Here is a 19,643-nt window from a genome sequence, read left to right on the forward strand (position 1 = left end):
ATTAGTAAATATTTAGGATAGAGACTTGACAAGGAAAAGGCCTTGTCAAGCCTTTAAAGGGGGGAAATGATGCCTGAAGCTTTAGTTTTCATATTTGCAGATTCTGTGCTGCCCAGGGATGTAGTTCTGAGCCTCATATTCAGTGCCAGTCAGCTCTTCACAGAGCAGGGACACAAAACAAATCCTTTTTCTGCACAGAACCAAGGACACCTTTCAGGCCCAAAAGCACAAACAAGGGTGGACTGAAGGGAGGAACAAGAAGGATGAGACCTCACAACCTGAAGCTGTAATTGGACAATTAAACCCCAATATGCAAATGGACCAAAACTTATAAAAGTGTCAGATCTGGTGACTGGGCAGCCATTTTTTTGTGCCTGTTCTTGGCCCACCCGGGCTGCAGCCTTGGTGGGGCTCCTGTCCTGCCCAGGGTGGATCCTGGATTCAATAAATCCCTACTTTATTCTCTGTCCCTCCCAGTCTCTGTTTCAGGTCAGCCTCCCAAGGCATCAGCACGGCCTGGCCCAGGGACACTGAGCTCCAGCACTTTGGGCTGCTGTGCCCGGGCTGCTGCCCTTGGGCTCCCAGCACAGGCCAAGGGGGGACAATCCCCTCCAGAAACTGTTGTTGGCTTTAAGCTTTGCTCTGGAACATCCCCAAGGAGCCACCTGCAGGGGCTGGAGCCCGGCCGGGTGCCCGGGGCCACCAAAGCCGCTGGGGCAGTGCCCTCCTGCCCCGGGCAGGGCAGAGAACACCCAAGGAAAGGCTCGTGCTGGGTTCAGGGCAGGGACAAGGCACTCCCCTGGCGCTGCCACGGGCACAGCAGAGCCGGCCTGGGGACAGCATTGGCATTGATGGCCCCTGGAATCCCAGCAGGGATTGCTCCTCACCTCACTGCTCTCATTGCATTGGTCATCCATTCAAATCATTTCCCCATGGAATTCCCATGGCAGTGGGCTGGGGGGAGATCCAGCCATGGAATTCTCACCTGACTGGGATGACAGTGAGATCCAGCCATGCAAATTCCATGGGAATTCCTGCATTCCCTAGTCTCCCCATTTCTGAATCCCACATTCCCATGGGAATTCCCCTTCCCCTCCCACACCCACCTTTGTGCTCCAGAGCCTCCCGACCATATCTGATGTCTTTTGGGGGCCCTTCCACACAGGTGTGTCCCAGGTAATGCTTCATCTGCTCCACCAGGATCTCTTTGCATTCCCAGCACCTCTGGGTGATCCAGTGGCACCGTGGGACACTGCAAAGCTCCTGGATCCCAGCTGGAAGGAGATGAAATCCCACCCGTCGTAGCCGTACCGGTGGGATCCATGGATTCTCCATTGGACAGGAGGTCACAGCTGGAAACCACCTGCACCCTGTGGAGACCTGGGAACAAGGAGAGAAGGGACCCATGGAGTCATGTCCAGCCCCACAGAGCCCCTTGGGAGCTCCCTGGATTCCCATTCCAGCCCCACAGATTCCCCCCCATCCCCAGAGATCCCATTGCAGCCCCTCAGAGTTCTCCATTCCCAGAGATGCCATCCCTACGGTTTCTCAAACTTGGATTTTAATGTTTTACAAAAATATGATTTTTCAGATGGGCCAGTTGCTTCTACTACTGTGACATAATCATCTTCTATAGGCACTAAAGCCTTGATCAAAGCAGAATATGTTGCTCCAGTGTCAACTAAAAATTTTACTTCTTTGGCTGCTCACCCAGTATCCTGCTCTGGCTATCCCAGTATCCAGCTCTGGCTATCCCAGTATGCAACTCTGGCTATCCAAATATCCCAGCTCTGGCTATCCCAGTATCCAACTCTGGCTATCCCAGTATCCAACTCTGGCTATCCCATATCCAGCCCTGGCTATCCCAATATCCAGCTCTGGCTATCCCATACCCAGCTCTGGCTATCCCAATATCCCAGCTCTGGCTATCCCAATATCCCAGCTCTGGCTATCCCAATACCCAGGTCTGGCTATCCCATATCCAGCTCTGTCTATCCCAATATCCCAGCCCAGCTCCCGCTGCCATCCCCGGTGTCTGCGGTTCCATCCGGCCCCGCTCGCTGTCCCAGCGCTCGCAGGGGGTCCCGTCCCCGTCCCCACAATCCAGGACTGGGGGACCCCCGGGCCAGGCTCCGACAGCGCCACTTCCAGGGACTGCAGGGAGTGGGGAACTGGGGGGACACGGAGATTTGGGGGAGCTGGGGGGCTGAAAGTGGGAGTTTGGGGATCCAGAGGGGTCAAGAGGCCAAGGAAAGGGGCGACTGGAAGAGCTGGGACAGCTGAAGGAGGTTCAGGGGCTCAGAGTCAAGGAAAGGGGGTGCAGGGACTGGGAGAGGTGGGATGGGGTGTCCAGGGAATCCTGTGCCCAGCAAAGGGGGTGCCAGGGCTCCTCAGTCTGAGGAAAGGAGGGGCTGGGAAATGCAGGAATGGGGGCCCAGGGGTCCCAGGGAGAAGGAAAAGGGGGGTCTGGGGGCTGGGAGAGGCGGGGTGGCCGGGAAAAGGTTGTGTTGGTGCCGGATCAGGGGGTGCAGGGAGGTCTCAGGGCAGGGCAAAGGGGTAAAAGGGCACCTGGGCTCTCAGGAATGGGGGTGCAGGGGGGTCTCAGGGTCAGGGAAATGGGGAACAGGGACTTGGAGAGGTAGAAGGGAGTTCCAGGGGGTCCTTGAGCCCAAGAAAGGGGAGTTTGGAATTCCCCAAAAAGGGGGTACCAGGGTGGGGACATCTGGAATGTCTGGGAAGGGGGAGTTCAGGGGTCTCTGGTTTTGAAGAAAGGTGGGACTGGGGGCTGGGAAAGGCAGGAATGGGGGTCCAAGGCATTCCACGCCATCCCAAACTCAAGCACAGGGGAAGTCTGGAGACTGGGAGCCATGGGATGGCCGGGAAAGGGGGAGCAAGGGGTGCTGGTGTTCAGAAATGGGGGATTCAGGGGGTCCCTGTGCAGGATAAGGGGAGCAGGGGGGTCCCGGGGCCGGGAATGGCGGATCAGGGTCCCGGGGCCGGGGGTCCCACTCCCCCTGGCCCCCCCAGGAGCGCCCCCAGCCCCAGCCCTGGAGCCATCCCGCTGCTCCTGCTCACTCCCAGCAGGATCCCAGTAGGATCCCAGTACAGCCCAGTCATTCCCACTCCTGGCATTCCTCCCGAGCCCCCGGGGATCCGGGGGATTCCTGGTGGCCACGGCGCTGCCCAGGTCACCAAGAGGCGCCGGGAACAGGAGGAGATCCAGGCTGAGGAATTGACAAATGCCCTGGGGCACACCTGCCTGGAATGGCTCCGGAAATGTGTCAGATATGGGCGGGAGGCACTGGAGCATAAAGGGGGGGAGGGCAGAATTCCCGTGGGAATGTGGGATTGGGAAATGTGGGATTTGGGAGGGCAGAATTTGGGAACATGGGAATTCCCGTGGGGCCTCCAAGGATGGACCCCACTGCTGTCCCATTGCCATGGGAATTCTGTAGCTGGATCTCACTGCCATCCCATTCCCCTGGAATTCCACGGGCAGATCCCATCCCTATCCCACTGCCAGGGAAGCTCCAGTCCAGATCCCCCCCAAACCCATCCTGGGGGTCACCCTGTTCTTTGCCCTCCCCACCCCCCACAAGACTCCTGGGGGTCTCCCCATGACCCCCCCGGCCCCCCCAAACTCCTCCTGGGTCCCCCCTCATCCCCCCACGGGGATTCCTGGGAGTCCCCCCGTGTCCCCTCCCCCAGGACTTTGGGGGTCCCCCCGACCTGTCCGTGCCCCTCCCCCGTTTCTGCCCCCCTGTGATGGTGGGGGGTGGGGGCCGAGTGCTGGTGCCCCCCTGCCTGCAGCAGATCCAGCGTTGGGGCCCTGCAGGGGCTCCCTGGCCATTTGGGCTCCCCTGGGATTTGGGGTGACCCCCCGGGCCCCAGGATCTCCCTGAACACGCTGACGCTGCCCGGGCACAGTGAGAAGGTTCAGACCCGGCTCGGGGTCCCAGCTCTGTCACCGGCCCCGCCCAGGGACCCCCAAACCCTCCCGGGACCCCCAAACCCCCTCGGGACCCCTAAATCCCCCCTGGGACCCCCAAACCCTCCCGGGACCCCCAAACCCTCCCGGGACCCCCAGCATCCCCCCTGGGACCCCCAAATCCCCCCTGGGACCCCCAAACCCTCCCGGGACCCCCAAATCCCCCCTGGGACCCCCAAATTCCCCCTGGGACCCCCAGCCCCCCCCGGGGCTCCGCTGCCGGAATCACCGGGAGTGGTGTTGCTCTTTGAAGGGGAGTTTTCCTGGGAACCCAAAACAGGCGCCTCTTAAAGCGGCCATGGCAGAGAGAATCCCAAAAATCCACCCCGGGTTGGGGGGGGGCAAAACACCCCCCAGAGGGGCTTGGAATGGGGGTCCCCTATAAAATGTCACCTGACGGGGGTGATGAGGTGCTCCCAGCACAGCCCAGTCACTGCCAGTCCTGGCATCCCCCTGGGCCCTCTCTGCCTTCCGACCTTTCCCGGCTCCATCCCCGCTCGTCCCGCGGGCTGCGAGGGGTTCGGGAACGGGGCAGGAGGAGGAGGGAGGGAGGAAGAGGCGGAGTGGCCGCGGGAAGCGGGAGGAAGAAGAGTAGAGGAGGGAGCGGGCGGCTCCAGCGCTCCCTGAAGCCGCAGCAGCCCCGGGACCATCGGCCCCATCCCGCAGGTGCCCGGGGAGGGGGAGCTCGCCCCAAATATCCCGGGTTTGGGCTCCCTGGGCTTGGGGTTTTTGGGGGGATGTTTGGAGCTGGCAGGGCTCCAAAGGCGAGGCGCAGATGGCCCTCCCTCGGGGGGACATGGGGGGGTCCCCGGGAGGTGGTTTTGGGGGGTCCCGGTGTGGGCAGAGCCCCGGCGGGGCCGGGGGGACCCCGGGTTTGGGGAGCCCGGGAGAGGGCCGGGCTTTGGGGAGCCCCTGAGCGGGAGCCCAGAGACAGGAGAGCCCCAGGAGCCCAAAGCGGGGAGCCCGAGAGGGGGGGGAGCCCTGGGATTGCCGGGACCCCGTTGGGGGGCGCTGGGGCTGGAGGGGCGGGATGGCCGGGAAAGGGGTTCGGGGGTCCCGGGGCCGGCAGTGGCGGCTCCCAGGATCAGCCCTGGGCCCCCTATGGCCATAACAAGGGCTGGGAGCTGTACAAAGAGCATTAGCAGCAAATTAAAAAAGATGGATCCCTTAGGCTTAGCCTGAGAATGGTGCTTTTCAGAATGGATGGGGTAAATTTAAAAAAAAAAAAATCCTTAATTGTGTCAGAATTAAAAATGACATTACTAGAGATTTGTTTTCATATTTCTCCCTGTTTTGCTATGTTTGGGAGAAAAAGAAGCCAATAAATCTTTAATCGCATTAACTCATCCTTAATACAGAATGTCCTGCAGAGAAGGAGAGATTTCTGTTCCCACAGGTATTTCTTGGAAAAGAAAGGAATGATTTTGAGGAATGAGATTAACATCTAGTAGAAGTAAATGCTGTATAGCAGTACTTGTGTCAGTCTAAAGTGTTTTGGTTTGGTTTCTTGGTGGTTTTTGTTTGGTTTTTTGGGATTTTTGGTTCCCTGTGGTTGTTTGGTTTCTTGGTGGTTTTTTTTCTGTTGTTGTTGTTGTTGTTGTTTTTTAGAGGTTTTTTTGTTTTGGTTTGGTTTGTGGTGGATTTTTTTTTTGTTTTGTTTTGGTTTGGTTTTTGTTTTTTTGTTTTGTTTTTTAGGGTTTTTTTGGGGGGAAGGAGGTTTTGTAGTCTTCTTTTAGTCATTGCCAGGCACTCCCAGTTCCCTCAGCATGGTTCAGTTGCCCCCAGTTTTATCCCAGTCCCTGCCAGTACCTCCCAGTTGTCACCAGTATGCATCCTGTCATTCCCAGTTTTTCCCAGTTCCTCCCAGTGTGTGCACAGCTGGTTTCCTGCGTGGCTCTGGTGGCTCCCAGTAACCCCAGTCAGGGTCCCATCACAGAATCACAGAATGTGTAGGTTGGAAGAGACCTTCAAGATCATCGAGTCCAACCCAGCCCCAAGACCTCAACTGGATCATGGCATCGAGTGCCACATCCAGTCTCTTCTTAAACACATCCAGGGATGGTGACTCCACCACCTCCCCAGGCAGACTATTCCAGTATTTAATCACTCCTTATGTGAAAATCTTCTTCCTACTATCCAACCTATATTTCCCTTGTCACAGCTGAAGACTGTGTCCTGTCCTTCTGTCAGTTGCTGCCTGGAGAAAGAGACCAACCCCCAGCTGTCTGCAACCCCCCTTCAGGAAGTTGTAGAGAGTGATAAGGTCACCTCTGAGTCTCCTTTTCTCCAGGCTAAACACCCCCAGCTCCCTCAGTCGTTCTTCCTCTGGCTTGTTTTCCAAGCCCCTCACCAGCCTCGTTGCCTCCTCTGGACACGTTCAAGCGTCTCAAGGTCCTTCCTAAACTGAGGGGCCAGAACTGGACACAGCACTCAAGGTGTGGCCTCACCAGTGCTGAGTCCAGGGGAAGAATGAGCTCCCTGCTCCTGCTGGCCACACCATTCCTGATCCAGGCCAGGGCCCATTGGCCCTCTTGGCCACCTGGGCACACTGCAGGCTCATGTTCAGCCGCTGCTGACCAGAACCCCCAGGTCCCTTTCTGCCTGGGCACTGTCCAGCCACACCATCCCCAGCCTAGAGCACTGCAGGGGTTATTGTGGCCAAAGTGCAGGACTTGGCACTTGGACTCATTAAACTCCATCTTGTTGCACTCTGCCCACCCATCCAACCATTCCAGGTCTCTCTGCAGAGCCCTCCCACCTGCCAACAGATCAACAAATGTTCCCAGCTTAGTGTCATCTACAAATTTACTAATGAAAGACTCAATACCCTCATCCATGTCATCAATACAAATACTGAACAGAGCTGGCCCCAGCACAGACCCCTGAGGAACACCACTGGTGACTGTCCCCAGCTGGATGCAGCACCATTCCCCACCACTCTCTGGGCCTGGCCATGCAGCCAGTTCCTAACCCAGCAAAGAGTGCTCCTGTCCAAGCCTGGGCTGCCAGCTTATCCAGGAGTGTGCTGTGGGAGACAGTGCCAAAGGCCTTGCTGAAGTCCAAACAGACATCCAGAGCCCTTCCTGCATGCACCAGGCAGGTCACCTGGTCATCAAAGGAGACCAGGTTGGTCAAACACGACCCACCCCTCCTAAACCCGTGCTGGCTGGCTCTGACACCCTGGCCATCCTGTAGGTGCTGTGTGATGACACTCAATATAAACTGCTCCATTACCTTTACCAGGTACTGAGGTCAGGCTGACTGGGCTATAATTACTGGGATCCTCCTTCCCACCCTTCTGGTGAATGGGTGTCACATTGGCAGCTTCCAGTCACCTGGAACCTCAGCAGTGAGCCAGGACTGTTGGTAAATGATGGAGAGTGGCTTCACAAGCTCATCTGCCAGCTCCCTCATCACCCTGGGGTGGATCCTATCTGGGCCCAGAGATTTATAGTGTCCAAGCATCTCAGCTGTTTTTTCACTGCCTCCTCCTGGATAACAGGGGCACCATTCTGCTCCCTGACACCATCTACCAGCCCAGGAGGGCAAGTTGTCCTGAGGACAAGCTGTCTTTCCACTGAAGACTGAGGCAAATAAGGCATTAAGCACTTCTGCCTTCTCCTCATCTGCAGTTACTAAGTTCCCTCCGTTACCCAATAGAGAGCAAAGGTTGGCCTTACCTTTCCTTTTACCATTCATGTATTTGTAGAAACATTTTGTATTGTCCTTTACAGTAGTTTCCACTTTGAGTTCAAACTGACCTTTGGCCTCCCTAATTTTTTCCTACATTCTCTAGCAGCCCCTGAAATACTTCCTGAGGCCCCTGACCCTCCTTCCAAAGATGATACATCCTCTTTTTATAGCTGAGTTCATCCAAAGCCTCCTTGCCCATCCAAGCTGGGCATTTGCCTTGTCAGGTCATCTTTTGCACACGGGGACAGTCTGTTCCTGTGCCCTCAAAATCTCTGTTTTGAAGAACACCCAGCTTTCCTGAACTCCTTTGTTCTTAAGGACTGCTTCCCAAGGAACTCTCTGAATAAGTCTCCTATATAGGCCAAAGTCTGCCCTCTGGAAGTCCAGTGAAAAAGTCTTATTGATGTAGCTCCTGATTTCACCAGTTATTAAGAACTCTGTAATTTCATGATCACTCTGCCCCAGTCGTCCTCAAACCACCATATCTCCCACCAGCCCATGTCTGTGAACAATAAATCTAACACAGTCCCTCTCCTGATGGGCTCACCTAACAAAAAGTTATCATCCATGCACTCTAAAAATTTCCTGGACTGCCTCATTTCTGCTGTATTAAGTTCCCAGCAGATGTCTGGCAGGTTGAAGTCACCTACAAGAACAAGGGTTGGTGATCCTGAAACATTCTCCAGCTGCTGATAGAATAAGTTGTCCACCTCTTCCTCCTGGTTCGGTGGATGATAACAGACTCCCAGTAGGATGTTAGCCTTGTTGACTTTCCCCTTAATTCTCACCCATAGCCATTCAACTGCATCTTCATTAATTTCAATACCTATGGTGTCAAAAGCCTTCTTAATATAAAGGGCCACCCCTGCACCTCTTCTCCCTTTCCTGTCTCTTCTGAAGGGCCTGTAGCCATGGAGTGCAGTGCTCCAGCTGTGTGAGTCATCCCACCACGTTTCTGTGATGGTGACTACATCACAGCTTTGCTGTTGCCCCATGACCTCCAGCTCTTCCTGTTGGGTCTGGTGGCTGCCAGTAACCCACAGGCAGTGTCCATTCACACCCACTCTAATCCCAGTATGATGCCAGTTGCCCCCAGTGTGATCCCAGTCTCTCCCTGTCAATGCCAGCATGACCCCAGTAGCCTCCAGTAGGATCCCCATGACTTCCAGTCTCTCCCAGTATATTCCAGTCACCCCTAGAATGTTCCCAGTCATTCCCAGTTCCTCCCTGTTTGTGTCAGTGTGATTCCAGTCGCTCACAGCCACTCCCAGTCAATCCCAGTATGAGTCCAGTCCCCCTGAGTGTGATCCCAGTCTCACCCAGAGTGGACCCAGCTGCTTCCACTGTCATCCCAGCATGACCCCATTTGCTGCCAGAATACTTCCAGTTGTTCCCAGTTCCTCCCAGTATGATAGAAATGCCCCCATTTGCCCCTAGAATATTCCCAGTCTCTCTCAGCAGGGACACAGTCATGCCCAGTAGCCCCAGCATGGATCCATTAACTCCCAGTTGCCCCCAGCATGGTCCCATTTGTCCCGTGCATGATCCCAGCTGTTCCCAGTGTGGTTCCAGTCACTCCAGTACAGTTACAGACACTCCCAGTATATCCCAGTTGCCCTCAGCATGCTTGTAGTCATTCCCAGTCACTCCCAGTTGCCCCAGTAAGATTCTGGCTGCCTCAGAATGATCCCAGTCTTTCCCAGTTGCTCCCAGTTGCCTCCAGCATGTTCCCAATTTCTGTCATTTGCCCCAAGTGTGTTCCCAGTTGCTCCCAGTATGATTCCAGTTTCCCCAGTTGTTGTCTCAGTCCTCTCAGCATGGTTCTAGTACCTTCCAGTTGATCCCAGCTGCTCCCAATGTATCCATATTTTCCTCCCAGCATGGACCCAGCAGCTCCCAGTAATCCCCAGTCAGGATCCATTCACACCTGCTGTAATCCCAGTGGCTCCAAGGATGATCCCAGTAGGACCCGTAGTCACTCCTGGTGTGGTTCCAGTCACTTACAGGATGATCCCAGTCACTCCCACTGCAATCCCAGTTACTCCCACTATGAGCTGTTGCACCCAGTCACCCCCAGTATGACCCCAGTGTGGATCCAGTGACCCCCAGTATGACCTCAGTCACTCCCAGATACTCCCATTATTATTGCAGCCATGCCCTGAGTGACTCCCTGTCCCTCCCACTGTGTGCCCAGTTGCCTCCAGTTGCCCCTAGTGTAGTCCCAGTCACTCCATAGATGATTCCAATCCCTCCCAGCATAGTCCCAGTCTGCCCAGTTGCCCCCAGTGTGATCCCAGTTCTCCCCAGTGTGGTTCCAGCTGTTCTCAGTGTGGTTTCAGTCCCCCCATTATGGTCACAGACACTCCCAGTATACCCCAGTTGCCCTCAGCATGCTTGCAGTCATTCCCAGTCACTCCCAGTTGCCCCTGTAATGTTCCAGTTACCCCAGTACAAACCAGACCCTCCCAGTGATGCCACTCCTGGGATCCCCCACCCCTCTCTGCCTTCCCCCCATCCCAGATCTCCCGAGAGGTGCCCCAAGGGCTGGCAGTGCCCAGCCAGGGTCCCCAGCAAAGCCCAGTGTGGATGTGCAGCCCCAAGTTTTCCCAGTTTCTCTCTCCTTTTCCCCGGGCCGGGTTCCCCCCGGCCCCAGCGGGTGGGAGCAGCCGAGAGCCCCACACTGCCCATCTCGACCTGTCCCGGCTCCATCCCCGCTCCTCCCGCAGGCTGCCAGGGTTTGGGGAATGGGCACCCGGGGAGTGCCTGCTCCTGGGGGAGGAGGAGGAGGGCTGGGACAGGAGGGGTGGGGAAGGGGAAATAGAAGGGATGGAAGTAAGAGAAGGACGTGGGGTTAGCCGTGTGGAGGAGGAGGGATGGAAGAGGAGGAGCAGGCAGAAGAGGAAGAGGAAGAGGAGGGACAAAGGAGGATCAGGGAAAGGAGAAGGAACCACGAGCTTGAGCACTCCCTGAATTTGCAGCCCCCCACCCGTGGGATCATCACCCCCCATCCCACAGGTGACCAGGGAGGGGGAGCTGGGCCCAGATATCCTGGGGGGTCCCTGGGTTGGGTTTTTTTTGGGGGGGATATCTGGAGAATGAAGAACTCCAAAGGTGAGTGGAAAATGCCTCTTGGGGGGACATTGGGGGGTCCCAGTGGCAGCTGCTGGCAGAGGCAGCCTGGAGGAGCAGAGCCCTGTGTCCCCCAGGAGCCCAAAGTGGGGAGCCCAGAGAGGGGGGAGCGCCGCGATTGGCGGGACCCTCAACAGGCTGGAGAGGGGCAGGGGGGACTCCTTGAACCCCTTGCACCCCAAAGCAGAGAATAAGGGTAGAAGGGACCACGGCACCCCAACAACACCCAGCATCTCTAAGTAGAGAGATGGAAAAGGGGGGAACTTTTCTGATTCCTGGGTGGGGCAGGGGCGCAGTCGACATAGGACCCCCAATACAAGCGTGACCCCCAGCACCTGGGACAGGGACAAATAGCTGAACACCAAAGGGGAGAGAGCAGAGACAGGGAACTCCTGGGAGACATTTTCTGGGCTGAATCTTGGTGTTTGGGAGGTTTTTATGGACCTCAGATGCCCGATGACCTCTAGAGATGGACTTAAACAGAAAGACCTTCAAACTCAAGATGCTCATCCCTTGTTTTCCCCCCAAACCAGTATTTCCCATTCCCAAACCTTTGACAGATGGAAGAGAAGGCTGCAAGGAAGAGGAAAATGCCCTGGAACAGCCAGGCAGGTGAGGAGGAAGTCAGTGCCCCTTTCCCCCTCTCTCCTGCTCCATCTCCCAGCCCAGCATCGCCCCTGGCTACAGGACAACCCCAATGCCAACGCTGTCCTGACAAGGATGGACTGGGGGGATCTCCTTCCCCTTCCCTCTGGCATGGAGGCAAATCCCATCCTCTCCTTGTCCTTCCTCCCCCAGACAAGGAGCTGAGGATGGAGACCAGGGAGGACAAATCCCCACAGCAGAACCTTGTGGAAGAGGCCATTGTGAGCGGCTCCACAGTGCAAGAATCCAACAGGGAGGAAAAGCCCCAGAGATCCCGCAGGAGGAGGGGCTCCAAACCCAACCCAGGGGGCTCTGAGGAGGAAAGACCCACCCAGTTCCAGGAAGGTGGACAGACCTTCAGCCAGGGCTCTGAGCTGGTCCATGAGCAGCTTCATGATGGGGAGAAGCCCCACAAATGCTTGGAGTGTGGGAAGAGCTTCAGCCGGAGACACCACCTGATCTGCCACCAGAGGATCCACACTGGGGAGAGGCCCTACGAGTGTCCCCAGTGTGGGAAGAGGTTTCACACCAGCTCAGATCTCCTCCAGCACCAGCAGATTCACACTGATGAGAGGCCCTTCCGCTGCCCCGACTGCAGGAAGGGCTTCAAGCGAAACTCCCACCTCGTGACCCACCGGCGCATCCACACTGGGGAGAGGCCCTACGAGTGTGGGAAATGTGGGATGAGCTTCAGTGACAGAACCAGCCTGATCAGCCACCAGAGGATCCACACCAGAGAACGGCCCTACCAGTGTGAGCAGTGTGGGAAGAGCTTCAGCCACTGCTCCACCTTGATCCGCCACCGGAACACCCACGCTGAGGAAAGGCCATACAAGTGTGGGGAATGTGGGAAGGGCTTCAGCCAGAAGTCCCAGCTGATCATCCACCAAATGAGCCACACTGGGGAGAGGCCTTATGAGTGTTCTGAGTGTGGGAAGGGGTTCAAGACCAGCTCCCATCTCCTCCTGCATCAGCGGATTCACACTGATGAGAGGCCCTTCCGCTGCCCCGACTGCAAGAAGGGCTTCAAGGACAACTCCAACCTCATCAGGCACCGGCGCATCCACACTGGGGAGAGGCCCCACGAGTGTCCCCAGTGTGGGAAGAGCTTCACCCAGAGCTCTACCTTGACAAGACACCAACAGAGGCACCAGTGAAGGAAGCCCTGAGAGTGCCCCAACTCTTTGTGACCTGCTAAAACTCCATCCCCCATCTTAGCACCCACAGTGGGCAGAGCCCTGGTGACCCACATTCTCTGTGATCCACGCTGGGATGACACCTGTCCCTTTCTCTGCCCCTGGCAATGATGTGAGGTGAGATTGAAGAATATGAGGGTTTGGCCATGGCCCCATCATTGTATTCAATCCCACCTTAGGTCATTTGCAGGGCAGGAAAGGGACTCTCTCCCTCCTCCGTGGAGAAGGGTGTCCTTTCCAAGCAGGAGGAAACACATGGCCAGGAAGAGCCAGTTGATCTTGTTGTAGTTTTTCCTGTATATAGTTTGTTTTATCCCTTCTGTTACCAATATTGTTTCTGTTCATATTTCTTGCTTATCCTGTTGCTGTTGCCAGTAAATTCCTCTTATCCCAGCCTGGGGTCTTTGCCTTTTGTACTTTCAGTGGGAGGCTGGAGGGCAGCCAGGGGCGGCACGGTTTTAGCAGGAGCAGGAAATTGGGGAATCCCATTCCTAAAGCCCAGCCCGGGGAAACCGAGCATCACAGCTGGTGCCAGCCCTGGCTGCCCTGGCAACAGCCTTGGGAGCGGGTCCCTGGCTGGGGGCTGTGGGAACCTCTTCCCTCTGGGGCCCAGGGACAGGACTGCAGGGAACGGCTGGAGCTGACTCGAGGCTGCTTTGGCTTGGATCTCAGGAAAAGGTTTTTCCCCCAGAGGCTGCTGGGCCACTGAACAGGCTCCCAGGGAAGGCTCACAGCTCCAGGGCTCTCTGAGCTCCAGCAGCCTTTGGACAGCGCTGCCAGGCCCAGGCTGGGATTGTTGGGCTGTCCTGTGCAGGGCCAGCAGTTGCACTCCAGGATCCTGATGGCTCCCTCCCAACTCAGCCCATTCTGGGATCCCTTCTGGCATCCCCTGGCCCTGGCCATGGGACTGCAAATGGTTGCCATGGCAAGGGACTCTGGCCCCAGGCCTGAGCTGGGATGCTCAAGAGCCCTGTGGGCAGAGGCAGTCCCAGCCATGCCATGGGCACATCCCAGGGCACCTTGGGCTGCAAAGGCACCCATCTGTCACAGGCACTCACGGGGGCTCCACGGTGACATCCCAGGAGTGCCCAGGCTGCCAAAGAGCCGCGATGTCCCAGACACTCCCAGGGCTTCCTGTCCTGGGCACAGTGGGAGCTTCAGGCAAAAGCTTCATTTCTTCATTGGAGAAACTCCTGCTGAGTCCTGAGGTGGAGAAATGACACCCAACAGCGACTGTAGATCCCCAAACCCCTCCAGGATGTCTAGACTTTTAAAATTCCACCTAAGAGAGGAGACTGGGAGCAGCTGGATCCAATCCTGGCCACAGACTTTGTCAAAAGTTTATGTGTGAAAGAATGAACAGGTGGAATTGAACAAAAATGCATTTTGTCCTACGGGATAAATGATGGAATACCAGATATATTTCTATAAATACAGCTATGACTGATTCAGATCTGGATTTGATAGAAAGATTCATTTACACCACAGAGTCAATTAAAGAAGAAAGTAATTTACTCCACAGTACAGGAGCTCTAACAATTATAAGAAAATATTGCTCTAGGAACCAGTTTTTAAGAAAACAGGGCCTTGCTGAAGTTGTTAGAGCCCATTGCAGGCAGAGCCTCCTGCTCCAGCAGGAACTGCCTTTCCTGTGCCAGGCCCAGGGCAGATCCCGCTGCAGGAAAAGCCCCAGGCCAGCCCCAAGACAGGGAAGGGCTCGGGCACAAGTGCAGAGTGCCGTGCTGGGAGCTGTGCCAGGGAGAGCCTGAGGCACCAAAGGACCCTTGGCGGCAGCAGCTGCTTCCAGGCCATGGCCAGAAGCCTCCCTTGGCAACCCGGCCTGGTGGCCACCACTGCAGAGCTGCTGCTTCAGGGCTCATTTCTGCCTGGCCTCTGCCCCAGCCCACAGAGTGTCACCTCAGCCCTGCCTCTGGCACAGCCGCTGGGCCTGAGCCCTGCAGAGCCTAAAGGTCACCTGTGCCCCCCTGGCTCTGGCAGCCCCTGGGGCAGGGGGGAAAGGCCAGAGCAGGGGCTGCCTTTGGCTGCTGGATGTGGGCTCCAGCAGAGACAAGGAGGAGTCAGGGGAGTGGATGGAGGGCAGTGAGCAGCCCCTTGTCCCCCTGCAGTCCTGGAATGGTTTGGATGGGAAGAGCTCTGCAGTGCTCATCTCATCCAAACCCCTGCCATGAGCAGGGACACCTTTCACCAGATCAGGTTGTTCAGAGCCCTGTCCCAGCTGGACTGGAATGTTTCCAGGGATGGGGCATTGACCAGCATTGCCCTTCCCCACAGCCTGTCTGCACACAAGCACTTCCAGGCCTCTCTGCATTTCCCTTGCCCTCACTCTGGGCTCACTCACACCTCCCAACAAGCCACCTGCAGCTTGGAGCTGCAAGGAGTTCAAAGCTTGTCTGTCCTTCAGGAGTTGGTCTAATTCTGCCTTCAGCCAACTCTGGATTTGTCTTTCTTGCAGAACTTCCTGTGTGTCTAAAACATTCCTTGCATGGTTCTGCCTTGGGGAAGGGGAACCTCCTTGGTGGCACCTTGGCCTTGGCACGCACTTGAGGATTGTGTCTGAAACTTAAGAGTTTTAGATTGCTAAAAAGGGAAGAAAATCCCTCTCTGCCTGAATGCAGCCAGTTCTCTGAACAAAGCAGGTCCCAGAATTAGACGAGACAGGATGAGGTTGAGGAATGAGGAACAAGGTTGTCCACACTGGGTCAGAGCTCAAGGCACAGCTGCTCTGAGCAGGCCAGACCTGCTTAGGGGAGTCCCAGGATCAATATCAGTTACTGAATGCTGCAACCACCTCTTTTTTAAAGAGAACAGTAATAAAATAGATCCTTTCAAATATAAATGTGTATTTCTTAGAAGCTCTTGGAAACTTTTCTCCATAACTGCAGTAGGAAACCTTCCTAATGAACTGCACCAGGCCAGAGGGAAATCAAGGCACAGCCATGGTTTGTCAGCACTTGCTTGATCCTAATGAGCCCCGTGGTGCATTTGGAGTTGAGCCCTTGAACCTCAGGGCCTGAGAGGAGATTGCACAAACCTTTCCAGGAGTCAGAGCCAGAAGAAACACCCAAAGTGTCTGGAAGCATTAATGGGTCCCACTGAGGTCCATCCCCAACAGAGGTCCTCCTGGAATCCTTGGAGTAGAGAACTGGAGGTCAGGATTACAGAGAAAACTCTCAGAGACTCAGTGTGGAGAAGAAAATCCAAAGTACCTTTAAAACCTTGAGTATCTCAGAGCATTAATGAGCCCCACTGAGTGTCAATACAAAGCTCCCAAGGGACTCATTAAAGCAGATAATTGGAGGCCAATTATCACACACAGCACTCAGATTCAGTGTTAAAAAGTAGTTCCTTAATAAACTTTGAGTACTGTGAAGTGCTAATGAGCCCCACTGAGTGTTGTTACTGACTCAGAATCCCAAGGGACTTGTTAAAGTAGATAATTGGGGCCATGATTGCACAAACCTCTCATAGAGTCAGTTTTAAAAGGAAAATACCAAGTACCTTATAATACCTAAAGTATCTTGAAGCATTAATGAGCCCCACTGAGTGTCATTACTGACAAAGCCTCTCAAGGGACTAATTACAGCAGATAATTGGATTGCAAAGCCTCTCAGAGATTCCAAGGCAAAACAAAAACCCAAAGTCCTTTGAAAAACCTGTCATCACTGCCTGCAGTTCTCTGCTCTGCCTGGGGCCTGGGGACACTTTCTCTCCCCTGTCCCTCAGTGGGGCCCATTAAAAGTTCAAGAAACTTTGGAGTTGGATTGTGACTTGGAGTTCTTGAGAAGTTTCATCATCTCCCTCTGATGTTCAGGGCCTCATCACAAGCCCCAAGAGGTCATTAAAGTCCTTGTTCTGTGTCTGTGCTGCTGAGCTGGGCCGGGCTCCTGGCACAGAGGCAGCTCCTGGCAACCAAGAAGAGCTTAAAACCACATTTCTCTTGATGAGCAGCTCTTCTCCCAGCCCAGCAGGGCTGGGGCACTGCCTGCAGCCACCCCGGGCACAGCACACAGGCACAGAGAGCTTCAATCACTCAGGGCTGGGAAGGGGCTGACAAGTGCCTGGGGGAGAATCACTCCCAGCCCTTGGCACAGGAACCTCTGGCTGCAGGACAATGCAGCTGCAGCTCCTGCAGTCCTCTCCTAAAGCTAGAACATCCCAATGCCTACAGACTCTGTGAGTACATTCTCTGCTTCTCTCCTGTGTAGAGCAGCCAGGGGTGCCCAGGGCTGTCCTGCAGAGCAGGGTCCTGCAGCCCAGGGCGCTGTGCTGGGGCAGGGACTCTGCTGCCTGCCAGGGACAGCTCTCAGCCAGCCCTGGGAGCTGCTCCCAGCACTGGGGGACAAGATCTGGGTGGAAGGAGACAGCTGGTAAGGCTTGGAAGTGTTCTTGTGTGGTGAGATAACTGAATTGTCCAGGACTGCTCCCAGCATGACATTTAACTCCAGAACATTTCCAGGTACGTTATTCAGGGAGCACAGCAAGGGAGGGGCTGCATAAATGGGAAAATCCTGCTTTTTAATCTACTGCTTTATTGCCTGAATGAGAAATCGCACACAGATATTCATCTCTCAGTTCAGGGTTAGAAAAATAAAACTATATTCTCTTAGATCTTACTAAACCAGGCAGTGACAGAAATCAGCACAGGGCCCCTTGCAGGTAGCACCAGAATCACTTTTCCAGCCTCCTCAGGGTTGCTCTGAGGTTGCCATCAGAGCCTGCAGAGCCAGAGCTGCCCCTGGGCAGTGCCTGAGCTGGGAGGGCTCTGCAGGGCAGAGCTGAGCCCCCAGGGCTGGGCTGGGCTCTGGCAGCAGTGGCAGGGCCCAGCCCTGGGCACAGGGAAGCAGCTGCAGGCAGGGACAGCTCCAGGCAGCAGAGCCCTGGGCAGGCAGTGGGGGGAAAGTGCCACCAAGCTGGGCTGGGATATTCAAAGTCCTCTCCTAACTGAAATATTCCATGTTTACTCTTTTTACAGATCCCCATGCCAAGACACCGCAAATGGGGTGTCCCAGCTCCCTCTGCCCTGGGGAGCAGCTCTGGGCAGGGCAGGCTGGAGGCTGGGAATGAGCTGACTCTCCTCCAGCAGTGCCATGGACAGGACCCTTGGTGTGTCCTCAGGATGCCATCCAGGCTGTGAGCTGCCTCCACGGGACACTGGGGAACAAGAGTGTCCTTGGTCAGAGGTGAGGCTGAGAGTGAGAAAGGCTGAGCCAGTTTGCTCTGCTGTGGCTCCCTCTGCTCTCAGCTGTGTCAGGCTGATTTTCAGGGCAACACAGTGACTGCCCTCAATCTCAGAAAGGGCAGCTGGGGACAGATGGAGTGACAGAGCAGCTCCCCTCACCCTTCACTGAATTATAGCCATTGCTCTTGCACTGCACAGTTCTCTCTGATCTCCCTGGGCACAGCAGGAAACCCTCTAAAACTGCTTTTGGCCATCACCATTCCTTAGCCCTGGAGCAGGAGATGCTGCCCAGCTCCTCTGCCTCAGGAGCAGTTTGGGCTGATGAAGTCCAACCCCAGGACTGGCCCCTGTCCCTGTCCCCATGACCCCACTGCTGCAGAGCCGAGCTGATCCCTCGGTGTCCATGGGCAGAGCCCCTGCTCGTCACAGCCACGGGGCCATATCCCAGCAGAGCTCCAGGCACGGAGCTGCAGGAAGGGCTCTGAGAAAAGTAGAATTGGGTGGCACAGAGCAGCAGGGGCAGAGCTGGGAGAAAGGGCTTGGGCATTACTCAGCAAAGTCTCCCCTGACTTGTCCCTATGTCCTCCTTCAACAGGACTCCATGGGCAGAGTGAAAAAATGTCCAACAGCAGCTCCATCAGCCACTTTCTCCTGCTGGCATTGGCAGACACGAGGCAGCTGCAGCTCCTGCACTTCTGCCTCTTCCTGGGCATCTCCCTGGCTGCCCTCCTGGCCAACGGCCTCGTCATCAGCACCGCAGCCTGTGGCCACCACCTGCACAGCCCCATGTTCTTCTTCCTGCTCCACCTGGCCCTCAGTGACCTGGGCTCCATCTGCACCACTGTCCCCAAAGCCATGCACAATTCCCTCTGGGACACCAGGAACATCTCCTACACAGGGTGTGCTGCACAGGCCTTTTTCTTTCTATTCTTCATCTCAGCAGAGTATTTCCTGCTGACCATCATGTGCTACGATCGCTACGTGTCCATCTGCAAACCCCTGCACTACGGGACCCTCCTGGGCAGCAGAGCTTGTGCCCACATGGCAGCAGCTGCCTGGGCCAGTGCCTTTCTCTATTCACTGCTGCACACAGCCAATACATTTTCCCTGCCCCTGTGCAAGGGAAATGCCCTGGGCGAGTTCTTCTGTGAAATCCCCCAGATCCTCAAGCTCTCCTGCTCCAAATCCTACCTCAGGGAACTTGGGTTCATCGCAGTTAGTGCCTGTTTATCATTTGGGTGTTTTGTGTTCATTGTTTTCTCCTATGTGCAGATCTTCAGGGCCGTGCTGAGGATCCCCTCTGAGCAGGGACGGCACAAAGCCTTTTCCACCTGCCTCCCTCACCTGGCTGTGGTCTCCCTGTTTGTCAGCACTGTCCTGTTTGCCTACCTGAAGCCCCCCTCCATCTCCTCCCCATCACTGGATGTGGCTCTGTCAGTTCTTTACTCAGTGGTTCCTCAAGCCCTGAACCCCCTCATCTACAGCCTGAAGAACCAGGAGCTCAAAGCTGCAGTGTGGAGACTGATGACTGGATGTTTCCAGGAACATTAAATTGCTGGCCAGTTTCTGGAAATCTCTAATAATAAAAGTCAGTTTTGATACTTTTTGTTGGTTTGGTGGTGGGGTTTTTCCACTGTATTTTCCTTTTAATCTTGTCCACAAAGAAATCTCCCTCTTTGGGCCATTTCTCATTTTGTTTCTCTCCACCTTCCCTGTGGCCATGGACTCTATCAATGAGGGGCTGCACTCTTGATATATTTAAACAAACTCAAGGATCTCCCAGCCAAGTTTT

General features: G+C 55.5%; 1 protein-coding gene across 1 annotated transcript; it reads left to right on the plus strand.

Moving 5' to 3' along the window:
• Positions 1 to 18,469: 18,469 nt before the first annotated feature.
• On the plus strand, positions 18,470 to 19,402 carry LOC310923518 (olfactory receptor 14J1-like; the record flags this gene model as incomplete). The annotated part of the gene is made up of 1 exon (XM_083885488.1): positions 18,470 to 19,402. One exon carries the CDS (start codon positions 18,470 to 18,472, stop codon positions 19,400 to 19,402), a length of 933 nt encoding a protein of 310 aa, XP_083741614.1.
• Between the last annotated feature and the right edge of the window lie 241 nt (positions 19,403 to 19,643).

Source organism: Zosterops lateralis (genome assembly GCF_965231275.1).
Source record: "Zosterops lateralis genome assembly, contig: HAP1_HAP1_SCAFFOLD_79, whole genome shotgun sequence".
Classification (NCBI taxonomy): Eukaryota; Metazoa; Chordata; class Aves; order Passeriformes; family Zosteropidae; genus Zosterops; species Zosterops lateralis.